The sequence below is a fragment of the Mastigoproctus giganteus genome, chromosome 5, assembly GCF_048544385.1.
Source record: "Mastigoproctus giganteus isolate SK-2022 chromosome 5, ASM4854438v1, whole genome shotgun sequence".
Classification (NCBI taxonomy): Eukaryota; Metazoa; Arthropoda; class Arachnida; order Uropygi; family Thelyphonidae; genus Mastigoproctus; species Mastigoproctus giganteus.
This window is the reverse complement of record NC_143579.1, coordinates 564,176-578,012: the sequence shown is the minus strand read 5'-3', so window position 1 is coordinate 578,012 and position 13,837 is coordinate 564,176. Positions and strand designations below refer to the sequence as shown.

Below are 13,837 nucleotides of genomic sequence, written 5' to 3'. Positions count from 1 at the left end.
AGGACTTTCTTCAGAGTGAGCACATTTCGCGGATGGAGTGACTGTCCAGGTTTCAGACCACAATTCCATTGAGCGCGTATGTGAGATGCTCTGAAAAGACAATTTTCCTCGTCAACCGGCAATCTTAGAACGTTGCATGAATTCTGAGAAAGATCTGTACTCGAACTTTAACGTGGGATATGGCGATCCCCAATTACATCGCACCACTTTCTCTGCTGAACATTCACCTTCAAATATATGAAAAAAAAAAATTTCTTATTTCAAGAATGACACGATTTGCCAACAATTCCCACGCCGGGATGCTGAGGTGTTACAACAGCGTTCACTGCAACTTTCGTTCACACTTCCATCGCTTATTTTGCAAACGTTTCTCATTTATACCTTGCAGTGATATCTGAAGAACTCCACTCGCAATACTCGTCTGTCCTGCGGTCGGCTGTTTATCGCTGCTCTCCGTCTCCTATCTTTTTGCATCCAACTGCTCTCTGACACCGTCATAATCATTAAGTTGATTGGCCAGAAAAGACACATCCCGTTTACGAACACGCGCTGCGACGATCCCTTAGAGATACCATCCCTGTCAAGATGATCGTGTATTGTATCTTTAATTAGAGTCTCCGTGATCTTACCCATCCTTGAAATGGTTTTTATAGTTGCCCACACGTCACCTCCTTTGGGGATTGGGGAGACGTTGGTTATTGATTCCTCGTGGTTCGAATGGTCTTTCCACTATGAAGATCGTTGCAAAGTACCTGTGTGTGTGTGGACACCTTCTGCATTTCCAGTTCGATCAAGTAAGGGATGTGTCTGATTCTCTTTCTTTCTGTGTTCACGTAGGACAAAGAACTCTTCGTCTCCATTTTCAGCGTTCTTTCCGAGCGATTTCTCGTACGCCGCTTTCACGAACGCTGTGTTATTCGCCCGCGAGTAAAAGGGGAGTGAAGTCGCCCGTAATGGGGCAATCGCTTTTTTGAAGTTTTGTCGCACTCCTGACGGTCTCTAAGATAACCCCGACTGTCACCTTCCCTTGACCGCGAGCCACCTTTGCATCACGCACATTGAACTCGATCTGACTCCGGATACAGTCTGATTTCGTAAGAAGCGTGGCTTCCCCTCTCCCGAACACCCTCTGCTCGCTTCCGGGTTGATGCTTCGTCCGAAAGGCTCACATTTTCGGGGGGGTCGTGTAAGTGAACGGCGATCGCGCAAACAGAGACGCAGTTGCTCTCCCCCTAATAAAGAGAAAGAAAAAAAAAAAAAAAGACGCCCCGCATTTCTCTTCCAAATTGTGAGAGGGAGAAATCACTCGATTTAGGGGGGGGGAGGGGGAAGGATAAGGGAGTTAAAATAGAATATGGAATGGGGAGTTATAGGAAAGGAATGGGAGATGTTCGCTTTTTCATCTTTGGGCTTGAGGGTCACCGAGAAAATTGTTTTTTTTTTTTTTTTGTGGCTGGTGCAGCATAAGCTTTCCATAGACTTTCTTGCGGCCATTACTAAATACTAAACAAAAGGGTCTTCTCCGAAAAACGGCGCAGTAGCAAACTTTGGCTACTGCAGGGGGGAGGGAAGCGAGAGTTGGGCCTCTGAGAATTGCGGGACGTATAAGAAAGGGTGGTCGAACCTCCACCCCTTCCTCCCGGTGGGTTAACAGATGTCTCGAGTAGACTAATCCGAGGGAGTCGCGAAGTTCTTTGTCCTACATGAAGACAGAGAGAAAGTACCAGTTCGTCCCTGCATGGACATTGTGTACCTGTAAGGGCGGCTCCTAGAACGTCAGTTCAACTCCCCCTGGTATCTCTGTGAAGAACAGAATCACTACAATTGGGCCACATGTGTGTGTGTGTAAAATATACCGTCTCGAAAGAGACTCTGACCCACCTGATGTTGCCAGCAGGTGGGCCAGGAACCTGTGGGGGCCCATTGTAGAGGGAAGAGAGAAAAAAAAAAAAAATTACCCGTCGTGTAGGTTGTAAAAAAAAAAAAAAATTAAAAATAAAATTAAAAATAATAATAAAAATAAAATAAAATAATAATAAAATAAAAATAAATAAATAAAAAAGCTAGTGCTGCTTGCATGTAATATATCATAATAATGGAGTGATCCCTGCAGCACGGGGGGGATGGGCTGTTCGCCTTTTTATGAGCTCCGGTGTTTCCATTTGTACAGGGGTTCCAAAATTTCGCTGACGAGTGCATCGCTCCTCTCCGTGGGTCTTCGGCGAAACGCGTGCCCTCTGACGAGCCTCAGCGGTGAGTGTGTGGGGAGGGGGGAATAAATTCGCAAGCGCCACGCGGGGGGATTTTCCACGTACCTGACTTTTCCCCTTCGGTGGTCTCGTTGCAGACGGAAGCGATCAGAGGTTTCAGACTGGCGCGTGAGGGTTTCCTCCTTCTTCCGAGAGATCCCTTCTGCGCGAGCTCCCCGCGTTCCTTCTGCACACTGTGATCGAGCGGAACGGACACCTGAAACGAAAGAAGAAAACGGAAGGTCGGCGCAGATAACAGAGGTCACGACGCGCATCGAAAGTCACCGAACTTACGGGGTAAGGGAGTACACGGAAGCCGTAGAAATTGGATCGGAAACGGTCCGCGTGTGAACAGCGCCGTTGCAGCGGTCCTTTCGCGAAGGGTCGTCGTAGGAAAGAGCCCTGAAATCAACCGACGCCCCCTCCGCATTTTGCGATGGATGCGGAACTGTCCCTTGCAGCGCAGCCTCCCTCCCTCCCTCCCTCCTAATATTTTTAGCCGCATCCAAAGGAAAATTTAAATTTAAAAGGAAAGTTCATCCACGAGTTATTCTTATTATCCGTGAGTGTTGCATTTGTGTACAACCAATTTATTATTGTTGTTGTTGTTGTTAACAGCTACAAAACAGCTTTTTAAAGGTGCAACTTTACACAAGAGGCTTCGACTATCATTTCCAAAGTAAAGAGAAAGCAAATGTGCATAAAAAGAAATTGAGACCTACAGATAAAAATAAAACTTAAAAGAGTTCATTTTAAGTCAGGTAATGTATGAGGATGAGGCTAGCAATTTCAGTTGCCTCTTGAAGTGTCCGGGGGTGTCAAATATCTCCACATTTGCTTTGTTCATTGATCTTGCAGTCCTGTTGTAGAAGTTGTAGTATCCATAATTTGTTCTCGCATAGGATGGTTTCAGCAGTGGATGGTTTCTTAAAAATTATTTGTGAGACGAGATGAGGGCACTTCAGGGTACCATTTAACAGCTGGTTAAGAAGGAGTAAGTCGGCTTTATCTCTTCTTTTTTCCAACGTTTCGAGTCCAAAGAGTCTAAACACCACTCTTGGTAGGATTTCCCATTGTATTCAAGGCCACTTTTAAAGCAAACGTACTGGATTGCTCTCTTTTTTTTTTGAATATTTTCAATTTCTAATTTTTTGTAAGCAACGTGTGGGGACCACACCTGTGAGGCAAATTCTAGGGCTGGCCTAACATAGATTTTGTAGAGATTTTGTACAGAAAGATGAAAAGTGCCAACTGATTGAAGTCTCGCTTAATTCTTTCCAGGAAACCTAGTTTTTTGCTATCTGCCTTCACAATGTTAGAGACATGGACATCAAAGGAAAATGATTCTTAAATAAAGATACCTTAAATTTTTGATTAACTTTTTTGATCGCCTTGTTGATGCAATAAGAAAAATGAAGTTTTTTTTTGTTGTGTGTGCATTAGCAGACCTCATCAGCTCGCACTTGTTTTCATTGACTGCCATTTTGTTCTTCTTCAGCCACTGAATAACTCGTTGAAGAGCTTCGTTTAGGATGATGCACTCATTGGTACTGCCTGCCAATTGCTTTATAGATTTTTATGTCGGCTGCAAATATGTTGATTTTGATTTGGTAGTCTCCAAGGGTGCCTGGCAGGTCATTGATGTAGATAAGAAATAATAGCGGGCCTAAGGATGAATTCTGTGGGACACCAATTTCAGGCTTGAAAGGATATGAGGTTTTACCTTTAAATGTCACGGACATTTTTCTACCTTCCAAGTAGTTTTCAATCCAGTTTAGTGCCTGCCCTCTGAGACCATAGTGATGCAGTTTGTTGATTTGTCTCTGATGGACTACCTCGTCGAAGGCTTTGCTTAAATCAAGGAAGATGGAGTCGACTTGTTTTCCTTCGTGAAGCGCCTGGGATATATTCGAAACAAACGAGATGATATCTGTGCAGGTGGAACGACCCTTGATAAATCCGTGAGAGTAATTTGACAAATTAAGTTTCATAAAGTTAAATAGCTGCTTTATTGATTCTATTATCTTTGAGAGTGTATTCAATTGACAAACTGGTCTGTAATTGTTGGGTGAGGATGGATCTCCTTTTTTGTAAAGAGAGGTAACAAAGGCCTTTTTCAGTCCAGCTGGATAGCTTCCACTCTCGAATACCAATTTTATTAAGTGAAGTAATAGTTTTACAAGTGTGGTTCCACACTTTTTCCATAAGACAGTAGGGATACCGTCCGGGCCTCGTGTGAGGTCTTTTTTCATACTGTGGATTGAGCTTGGTTCTCTTGACAGTTCTGCTTGGTTGCTTGCGTGAATTGTGAAGATGTCAAAAGGTCATTTCAGTCGTCTCTTTTGCACTTTAAAACGAAAACAAAGCACCGAACTTTTCGAGAAATAAAACGCGAAATTATTTACGAAGAGCAGCCAAGGAAACACTTCGTTTACGCACTCCGGCACCACCGTTTACGAGGTCAAAGTGCGGAAGGCGGATCGATTGAGTCGAGACGTAACCTCGCCTCCCTTGTGAATCGGTCCACTGCGAGGAGAAACGAAACTGTTTTTGACTGAGGGGACCCGAGAAGAATTTCAAGGAGGACCCACACCTGTTAAGGACCATCGGAAGGAGCTGAAGATGGAGCGGAAAAGTTCTTCTTGTGTTCGCGACATTATCCGAGAGGCTTCGACACTGGGAGAGGTAGGGGGGAAAGAAGGGCACTCTTATCCACGGGAGGCACCCGCACTTGCACGCGAAGTAGCTCGAGAGGCTTCGCTGGACCTTTTTTGTATCGGTCAATTACGTCGGGTGACTAGCAATGCCTTCCATCAGAGAATGGTCAAGGGGAGGCTTTGCGAGCGAAAGAGTTCGGGTCAGTCAGAGTAGCCGCACACCTCCTAAACAATTAGAGGAAGCCACGACATATGTGAGCAAGTGTTCTTGTGGCGTAATCCAGGAGTGTCTCAGGGGTGAGAGGTCGTCTGAGCAGTCGGCCGCGAGCACGAGGACTACCAATCCCCGAAACTTGCTCTTTTAAATCGAAAGGAAAAAGAAAACGAGCGAACTGAGCAGTGAACTTACAATCACGTGTATTCGCGATTGTAAGTTCACTGCTCAGTTCGCGACTGCACACCCAGGGTCGGAGCGACTCCCCAGGTGGCTCCATCTATCGGAATGTACCGACAATTGGCTGCGACCGCGTGATGTGGACCGCTGCGTGGCGCTTCTGCCAGCGGACATTTAATTTCTTCTTCTTTTTTTTTTTTTTTTTTAGTTTATCGCGCGCAAATTAAAAATGCAGAAAACAGAGGAAGGTAGGATTCGATCATTGCGAGAGCACACTGGAGACGGAGAGTCGGACGGCATTTCAGAGAGGGTGTTGTCGGTCCCTGAAGGCAATCAGCTCGCTCCGTTTCCGGTGAGAGGCGTAAGTCACGTGTTAGGGTGGAAACACTTACCTGGTGCAAGACCAGCTCCATGGGGTGGCTACCTGCAAAAGAAGAAAGACGAGATGAGTAAGGGAAGTGAGAAGGGCCCTCACTTTACATGAACCCACCCCGCCCAGTCGTTTCCCGCGAGTCGGTGGTGCGTGGCTCCGCAGGAAGGAACCACGCTACGAATCCGACTTTTTCTCCCGACTTCCTGCAGCCGCCATTGTCGACTCACCGCAGCTGTCCGCACTCGACAATAGCACGTGACGAGAAATGCGGACGTTTCTGTAAATACATCGTCGAGAGCCACTGTCGAACGGCACTTCCGATTGTTCATCACCGCTCAGTTACCCCCTGAACTCTTTGAAGCCACCGAGTCCGAAATTCTTTTAAAAATAAACGGAAGAAACCAGAAAGGAAAATTCCCTCAGCTAAAACAGTTCCAGAAAATTATTATTATTATTATTATATTTATAAAAGCCAAATAACTTTAATATTCAGTTCATCTTAAATCAATATACACGGGTTGACTCCAAATCACTAACTTACATTTCGCATTACATCATAAACATTCACATTTCACAATAATATTCAAGCGCAGTTGTTGTGGTAGTTCAGTTGATTTGGTCCAAATTCCATCCAGCATTTGGCTTCTCTATGTTTCATTGTCTTTCAGCTCATCTGGGGGTACGGAGAGGCTGTTGAGATGTCGGCTGATATTACGTGCAAAACAACCCTTTTAAGGTTAATTATCTTAGAAGAAGAAGAAGAAGAAGAAATCTTTATTGCATACAAAATGCATATGCCGTACACAATACCCTTCACGGCTAGAAGCCAGGGGTTTACAGTAAAGGTTAATACCAGGTAAAAGTCTAATATAAAGGTTACAAACGCTAATACACTGCAATAAACAAGGATGAGATAGGAGAAAAAATAATCTTATTACTAATTATACAAGCGTAATGAAATGAAAGCAAATGGAAAGTGAGCAGCCCGCACTCATGATCTTCATCATGAGTGCGGGCTGCTCACTCTGATGGTTTCGGTTTCTTGCTTTTAGGAGTGCGATAATTTGGGAGTACAGATCACGAAACCTTTAAAAGGCACAGAGCACACTTCCTGAGCCTCAAGAGAGGAGCACATCAACAATACATCATCATCATCAGCAGCAGCAGCAGCAGCAGCAGCAGCAGCAGCAGCAGCAGCAGCAACAGCAGCCATTTTCAATCCACTGGACGATGAAGGTCTCTCCAACAACTTTCCAGTTCCTTCTGTTTTGTGCAATGGCCATCCATTTACTACCCACAAACTCATGAATTTCATCTATCCATTTCCGCCTTTGTCTTCCAGGTTTTCTCTTAGCTCCTCTTGGGTACCATTCTGTTATTTTCTTAGTCCATCTGTCATCATGTCTTCGAGCTATGTGTCCTGCCCAAGACCATTTTAGTTCTTTAGTTTTGATAAGAATGTCCTTTACTTGAGTTTGCTGCCTAATCCATGTGTTTCTCTTCTTATCTAACAGTCTGATTCCCAATATAATTCGTTCCATTCTTCGCTGTGTAGTTCTCAGCTTCTCTTCCATTCTTTTGGTGAGTGCCCAAGTTTCACTTCCATAAGTCATGGTGGGGAGTATACATTGATTCATTATTTTATGTTTCAGACAAACTGGGATATTGCTCTTCAGTATGTGACTATATTTCCTGAATGCTATCCATCTAAAATTTATTCTTCTCTTGACTTTCATCCATTTGTTATTATTACAGCTAATAACTTGTCCCAGATAAGTATATGACTCCACCTTTTCAATTACTGCTCCTTCAATCATTATTTCCCTTTCCGTGGCAGACTTGTTCATCATTACTTTTGTTTTAGCCATATTCATCTTCAGTCCAAAATCCTTACTAGCTGTCCATAAGTGATTAAGATTTTCCTCTAATTCTTTGGGATCGTGGCTTATGACCACAATGTCATCTGCAAATCGTAAATGGTTTAGGTACTCTCCGTTCACATTGACTCCTTTCTGCGACCAGTCTAATCTTCTGAAAGCTTCCTCAAGGGCAGCAGTAAATAGCTTCGGAGATATTGTGTCTCCTTGTCGAACTCCTTTCTCGATTTTAAATTTCCTACTGTCTTTGTCTAGTCTAATAAAGTCTTTGTGTAGTCTTTCCAGTGCCCGAAACATTGCCTTATGCTGTACGGAGTCAAGCCTTTTCATAATCCACGAATGCCAGGCATAATGGTGTTTTATATTCATTTGCTTTCTCCATTAGCTGTGATATTACGTGAAAGTGATCCATAGTTGAGAATCCTGTCCTAAAGCCAGCTTGCTCTTTCGGTTGATTCTCATCAAGTATTCTTTCTAATCTGTTAGTAATGACCCTTGTGAACAACTTGTAGATATGGGATAACAAGCTAATTGGTCTATAATTTCCAATTTATCTCCTTTCTTATGCAGCAAAACTATGATTGCATTATTCCACTGCTTAGGCATCACACCTTTTCTAATGCACTTTGTGAAGAGCCTTGCCAGTTTTTGTGTTATGTCTCTTCCTCCCAATTTTAACAACTCTACAGTAACTTCATCTTCCCCCGGGGCTTTCCGATTCTTCATTTTCTTCAATGCATGTTCTATCTCATCAGGAAGAATATCGGGTATGTCGTACGTATTGCTACTTTGCAATCCATCTTCCCCACTGCTGGTATCATTCCCTCGCTCCTTGTATAATTCTCTATAGTAGTCTTCTGCTATTTGAATTATGCCTTCTCTGCTGTTTATAAGTACACCATCGCTATTCTTCAGTTTCAGTATCATTTGTCTTTCTGTATTACTGCACGTGGCTGCTGATTTAAATCCTTTGTTTTCCCTTAATGCTTGTTCTACTTTTCTTGTTTTAAATCTTCTTATGTCCTCTCTGAGTCTCTTTCTAATGGCTTTGCATAACTCAGTATACTCAAATTTCTCCCTGTCAGTGTTTTTCTTGCTCTTCATTTGTCGTCTTCGGTTCATCATGACAAGTGTTTCTTGACTAATTTTTTCTTCTTTGGATTTCTGTTTCCCTATAGGTTTCTTGGGCTTAATCACTTTCAAAAAGTTGCAATATTCCTCGTCGATATCTTGGTCCTCAGCAGTCTGCAGAAGCTCAAACTTGTTCTTAAGTTCCAGTACATACTACTCTTTCTCGTCTTCTGTTATCTCAAAGACCTTTGTATTATTTACTCGAGTCAGTTTTTTCCTTTCCTACATCTATATCAAGTGTACATCTTACCATTCTGTGATCACTTCCAACATTTACCTCATTCAGGACTATAACATCATTCACGGTATATCTTCTGTTAGTGAGGATGAAGTCAATATCATTAGTTGTTAATCCATTTGGGCTCTTCCATGTCCACTTTCGGTTCACCCTTTTCTTGAAAAAATGTTCATTATTGAGATTCTGCAAATTCTGCAAGTCTTTCTCCTCTTTCATTTCTTTCCCCAATTCCAAAATTTAGTATAGTTCACCTTTCTGCGCTGTTTTGTGTCAACAGTACATTTGACCGAAATTAAGAAACCCTGGAGAATTTCCTCGAAATACAACAATCACTTTAACATGGAAGGGAAGTTATTTGAGGAGTGGACGCGCATATCTTTTGTTCATCGAGATGCGAACAAAGAAACCGCAATCCTGCCTAGTTTAACTGGGAAAACCCTAACTACTATAGATGATATAATAGTTACTAAGCAACAGCTCACTGACGTGATAAATGGCCTGCCCAAGGCTACAACTGGACCTGATGACTCTCCAATTTATTGGTCAAGGTGTGCTCTGTGTACATTGTGAATCTCCTGCTTAACATCTTCCGGAAGATTCTAAAGACAGGCGCCATACTTGAACTCTGGAAACCTTATGTCAAACTAGTTCCTAAAATTGGAAACCCCAAGACTGCTAAAGACTTCCGTCCAATTGCCATAGGATGTACTTCATTAAAAGTTTTTGAAAAACTAACATCCAGTAATTATCTAACACTGTTTTTCTCACCGACCACGTTATCTCCACACATTCCTAAACCACAGGTCCACTACCCAAATCTCTTCGATACTCTCTTCAGAGCACAAAAGGCCCTAAATGACAGAGCTCAACTGAACATTATCTTTTTCGATATTAAATTCGACCGATAGAAGTACAGCAGTACCCCCACGAATTTTGACCTGCAAGTGAACCCTGAGAAATCTGCACTTAAACCCACACCAACCATAATTCAGCCTGCGATTGACGGGGTCCCGATCCCCTGCGTTGAAAAGCAAAGAGATCTGGGTGTAATTTTCGACAGAAAATTACGATTCCATCACCATATAGAAGAACTCTCTGCTAAATTCAACAAGAAACGGTGGGTTGCCAAGCAGCACTTGCTACACATTCACAACACAAACCTGGTAAAAATGAAGGTTCAATCCCTGGATGCTGACTTATTTAAAATCATAGATGATAAAAAGTATAGATATATCAGGATGATGATTTTTGGAGGTGTACCGTATGGAGTAGAGTTGTGGGGCTCAGCTGCAGACACCACAATTAAACCATTAAAAGCCGCTGAATACTGGCTCCTGAAGTGGGCAACCTGGAAGTGTCATCTCCCACCACAGCAGCGCACAACACCGATGGCCAACGCGCTGAATTTAACCAGGTTTTCAGCATTAATGCACGAGAGAAGACTCATCTTCACCGTAAAAATGATTTCCGGGAGAGTCTCAGCACCCAACGTTTGGGACACCGTGTGCTGGCGGATTCCCCAACCAGGTCTCCGCTCCACTCCCAAGCTTCTTGCTCTTCCTTCGAGACTACATTTGAAAGATCGGTTCCTGCCTTATCAGAAGCTCCACCTGGTTCAATCCCTGGATGCTGACTTATTTAAAATCATAGATGATAAAAAGTATAGACGGATCATCCTAGATCTGCACGTGGTCTGCACAACTACCAACTGATCTCAGATCGTTATGGCGGGGCAAGAAACTCTCAGAAAACTGGACTGCTATGTGTACTGTTTTTTTTTTTTTTTTTATAATCTGCCTATAATTAATCTTTATAATCCCGGCGAGGTTATCTCTGCCGCTTGTTAACCCCTGGCATGGTGCCGTGAAGGGTATTGTAGGGTCGTGGTACCTGCGTGTACCGGTGAACTGTACAATAAAGATCTTATTATTATTATTATTAGAAGTATGTGTAAAAAGAATATATTAGATGTGTTACTGATATAAAAGAGAAATTAGTCTGTATTCTTGAGAAATATCCACTGATTTGTTCATTGCCCACCGAAGACACAAAAGATTTGATATCAATTTGATGTTCCTGTATATCGAGAGAGAGGAAGATTAATGTAATTATATATGTATACAGGGTGATTCACTACCAGTGCGACAAACTTGCAGGAGGTGTGGGGGGGGGCACAAAGACGAATCGGAATCACACAGCATTGCAGGGTCCGAAATGCCTTCGTCATGCGGTAGAGGACGTTGAACGGGAGGTCGCGTGAACAGCGATCCCGCTGGAAGTCAGCATTTGCGAACCGGTTCCCGAGGCAGTAGGATGGACGAGTATTCAAACGTTGAACTGGGCGACATGCACCTCGCGCATGGAGCTGGAGGACTGTAATGGGCTCGCCGATCTGCGCTTGTACCAGGAACGTTTCCCGCACAGGCGTGCTCCTCATCATACGATTTTCGCACGTGTACGCAGAAGGTTACGTGAGACTGGTTGTTTCACGAGAGGTACCATGAATCGAGACCGAACGACGAGGACAATGAGGAGAATGTTCTACGTCTTGCAGAAGGCAATCCGAGTACGAGTACGAGTACTCGAGCGATAGGCCAACAGTGGATTGGGAAATACCCAATCCACTGTATGGAGGATACTGTCAACAAACCAAATGAGTTCATGCCATCTGCAACGCGTCCAATCATTGGAGCCTGCGGATTATCCACTCCGGAGGACTTTTGCTACTTGGTTTCTTCAACAGAAACGGTTCGCAAATGCTGACTTCCAGCGCTGTTCACGCGACCTCCCATTCAACGTCCTCTACCGCATGACGAAGGCATTTCGGACCCTGCAATGCTATGTGATTCCGATTCGTCTTTGTGCCCCTACACCTCCTGCAAGTTTGTCGCACTGGTAGTGAATTCCCCTGTATACATATATAATTACATGTGCTCGTTAAGTTAGTACTTTGTATTGCTTATAGGTTTTAGATGGTTTTATAAATTCATTGAAAGGGAAGAAATATATGAGAACATTATATTATGGATAGTTTTGAGAAATTGTAATATCTCGAATTATTTAGTGTGTGCATTTCATTTATGTACCGAAAGGTGAAATAAAGTTTGTTATGTTGGTAACATGTCTTATCTTTGGGGAGAAACACCACAGCTCTATAGCAAGTATCCGGATTTATCCAGGATGGGGAAGAGTAAAAGAAGATCCTCATTACATGGAACCTTCTGATGTTAAAAGGGCTAAATGGAATAATTTTATTGAGCAGCAGATAGCTTGTGGACCTTGCTAGGGAAGTGAGGACCTCTGTTCTAGATTTTAAATGTACAGCAACAGAGTGTTTGAGGTTCCGAGGTAAACTGAAGCCAGAATTGTATTTTAAGATCCCACAATTGTCGAGACAGCCTGGGATTAAGATAGCGTATTGATAAACAGTTCCCACAAATGTTTAGGCTGTAACCAGATCACTTCGCACAATTGTCGTTTAGTTTCCCACACGGGTCCACGAAAATAAATTTAAGGAAAAAAATTAAGAAATTTATTCGGCTTTCCCCTAAAGAGTGGGGCTTAAGGAAACAAGTGTTATATTTACGTTAAGATCAAATCAAAATTAATATCGCTACAGAGATGTCTGTTATTGACCATCATAAATGGCCCCTGAACAATTTCAAATAACGCCCTGCAAGTGTTGGCAGGAATTATACCTCTGGACCTCTTCTATGTACTATATCGAGGGATGCTCGCAAATTAAAAAAGGAGATTTCAGTGAGTTGTCTGGATATTGTCTCTGATCCGGCTAACAACCGTAAACAGGAAAAACCAGGGTTTGGAATTTATTTAGGGAGGAATGGCAGAGAAGATGGGACGCAAGTGTATTTGGGGAGGTTACTAAAAAAATTCATTTCGCGGGTTGAATTTGCAGCTAAAGGAACGGCGTTTCATTGATTTTACCCTACAACGTTTACTTCTTTCTTATTATCGGGGCATGGTTCTGTTAGATCCAAGTTATATCGAAGAGGGCTGGAGCCAGATCCTTCCTGCACTCGCGGACAGGACGAAACATGGTTGCACGTGCTGTTACATTGCGCACAAAACGACAATATTAGAGTTACCTCGCTATGCAACGTACCCAATTTAGATGAAAAAAAATGTACAACTTTTGGTTAATCTCGAGAGCTTTGGGGTTCTCCGGAACTTCCCCTTCTTGGTGTTTATCAGAAGGAAGGAACTTAGAGCAGCTTTGTTAAGCAACGAGTAAGTTTTATGTATATAATCTATTTGATATGTTCACAATATGACGCAAAGGTGGGCGAATAGAACACCATCCCCTCCATTCAGTAGCGCGCTCACACAGCTGGGAAGCTTCGGCGCTTTTTGCCTTTGAACACCATTAAGATGTACAACGATCTTCAGGCAGACCCAGAAAAGCTGCACAGAGAAGAGGTCCAGGACAGAAATGCTTCAGAATGCATTACTCCACCTATAAATGTTGAGTGAAGCCCACAGATGGAAACAAAAGAGAATGCAGGAAATGAAGAATGAACTGGTCGGGACTGTTTTTGTTCCTCAGTGGTGCTCCTGTTATGTTTACATTTTATACGTCTTGTCTTTCTGTTATCTCGATGTAAATAGTGGTGTAGATGTGAACATTCTCTGATCCCTTGTAAAATCTCAAATTATGCTTACTCTCTCTCTCTCTTTCTCTCTCTCACTCTCTGCCCGTATAATTTGTATAATTTATTAAGACAACGATATGTATAAATTATAAATGGGTAATTATGTATATAACTTATATTTGTATATCTGAATGTGCACCCCCTGGTTAATAGACGTAAGCGGGTGTCTCTTAAGAGAAAATAAAGATAATAATAAATATTCGCAATGATTTACCTCAGCGGGGTTAGAAAAAGGGTGGTTATTGCTG

At 42.8% G+C, this 13,837-nt stretch overlaps 1 protein-coding gene across 1 annotated transcript in view; it reads right to left on the bottom strand.

Annotated features, from left to right (window-relative positions):
- LOC150085119 (uncharacterized) overlaps window positions 1-13,837 on the bottom strand; it is a 199,244-nt gene that overhangs the window by 150,247 nt on the left and 35,160 nt on the right. The window contains exons 2-3 of the mRNA XM_090373880.1: window positions 5,693-5,724; window positions 2,316-2,466 (exon numbers count right to left, since the gene is read on the bottom strand). Of these exons, the coding sequence (XP_090230006.1) occupies window positions 2,316-2,466; window positions 5,693-5,713 (172 nt within the window). The 5' untranslated portion in view covers window positions 5,714-5,724. The remainder of the gene's footprint in view (window positions 1-2,315; window positions 2,467-5,692; window positions 5,725-13,837) is intronic.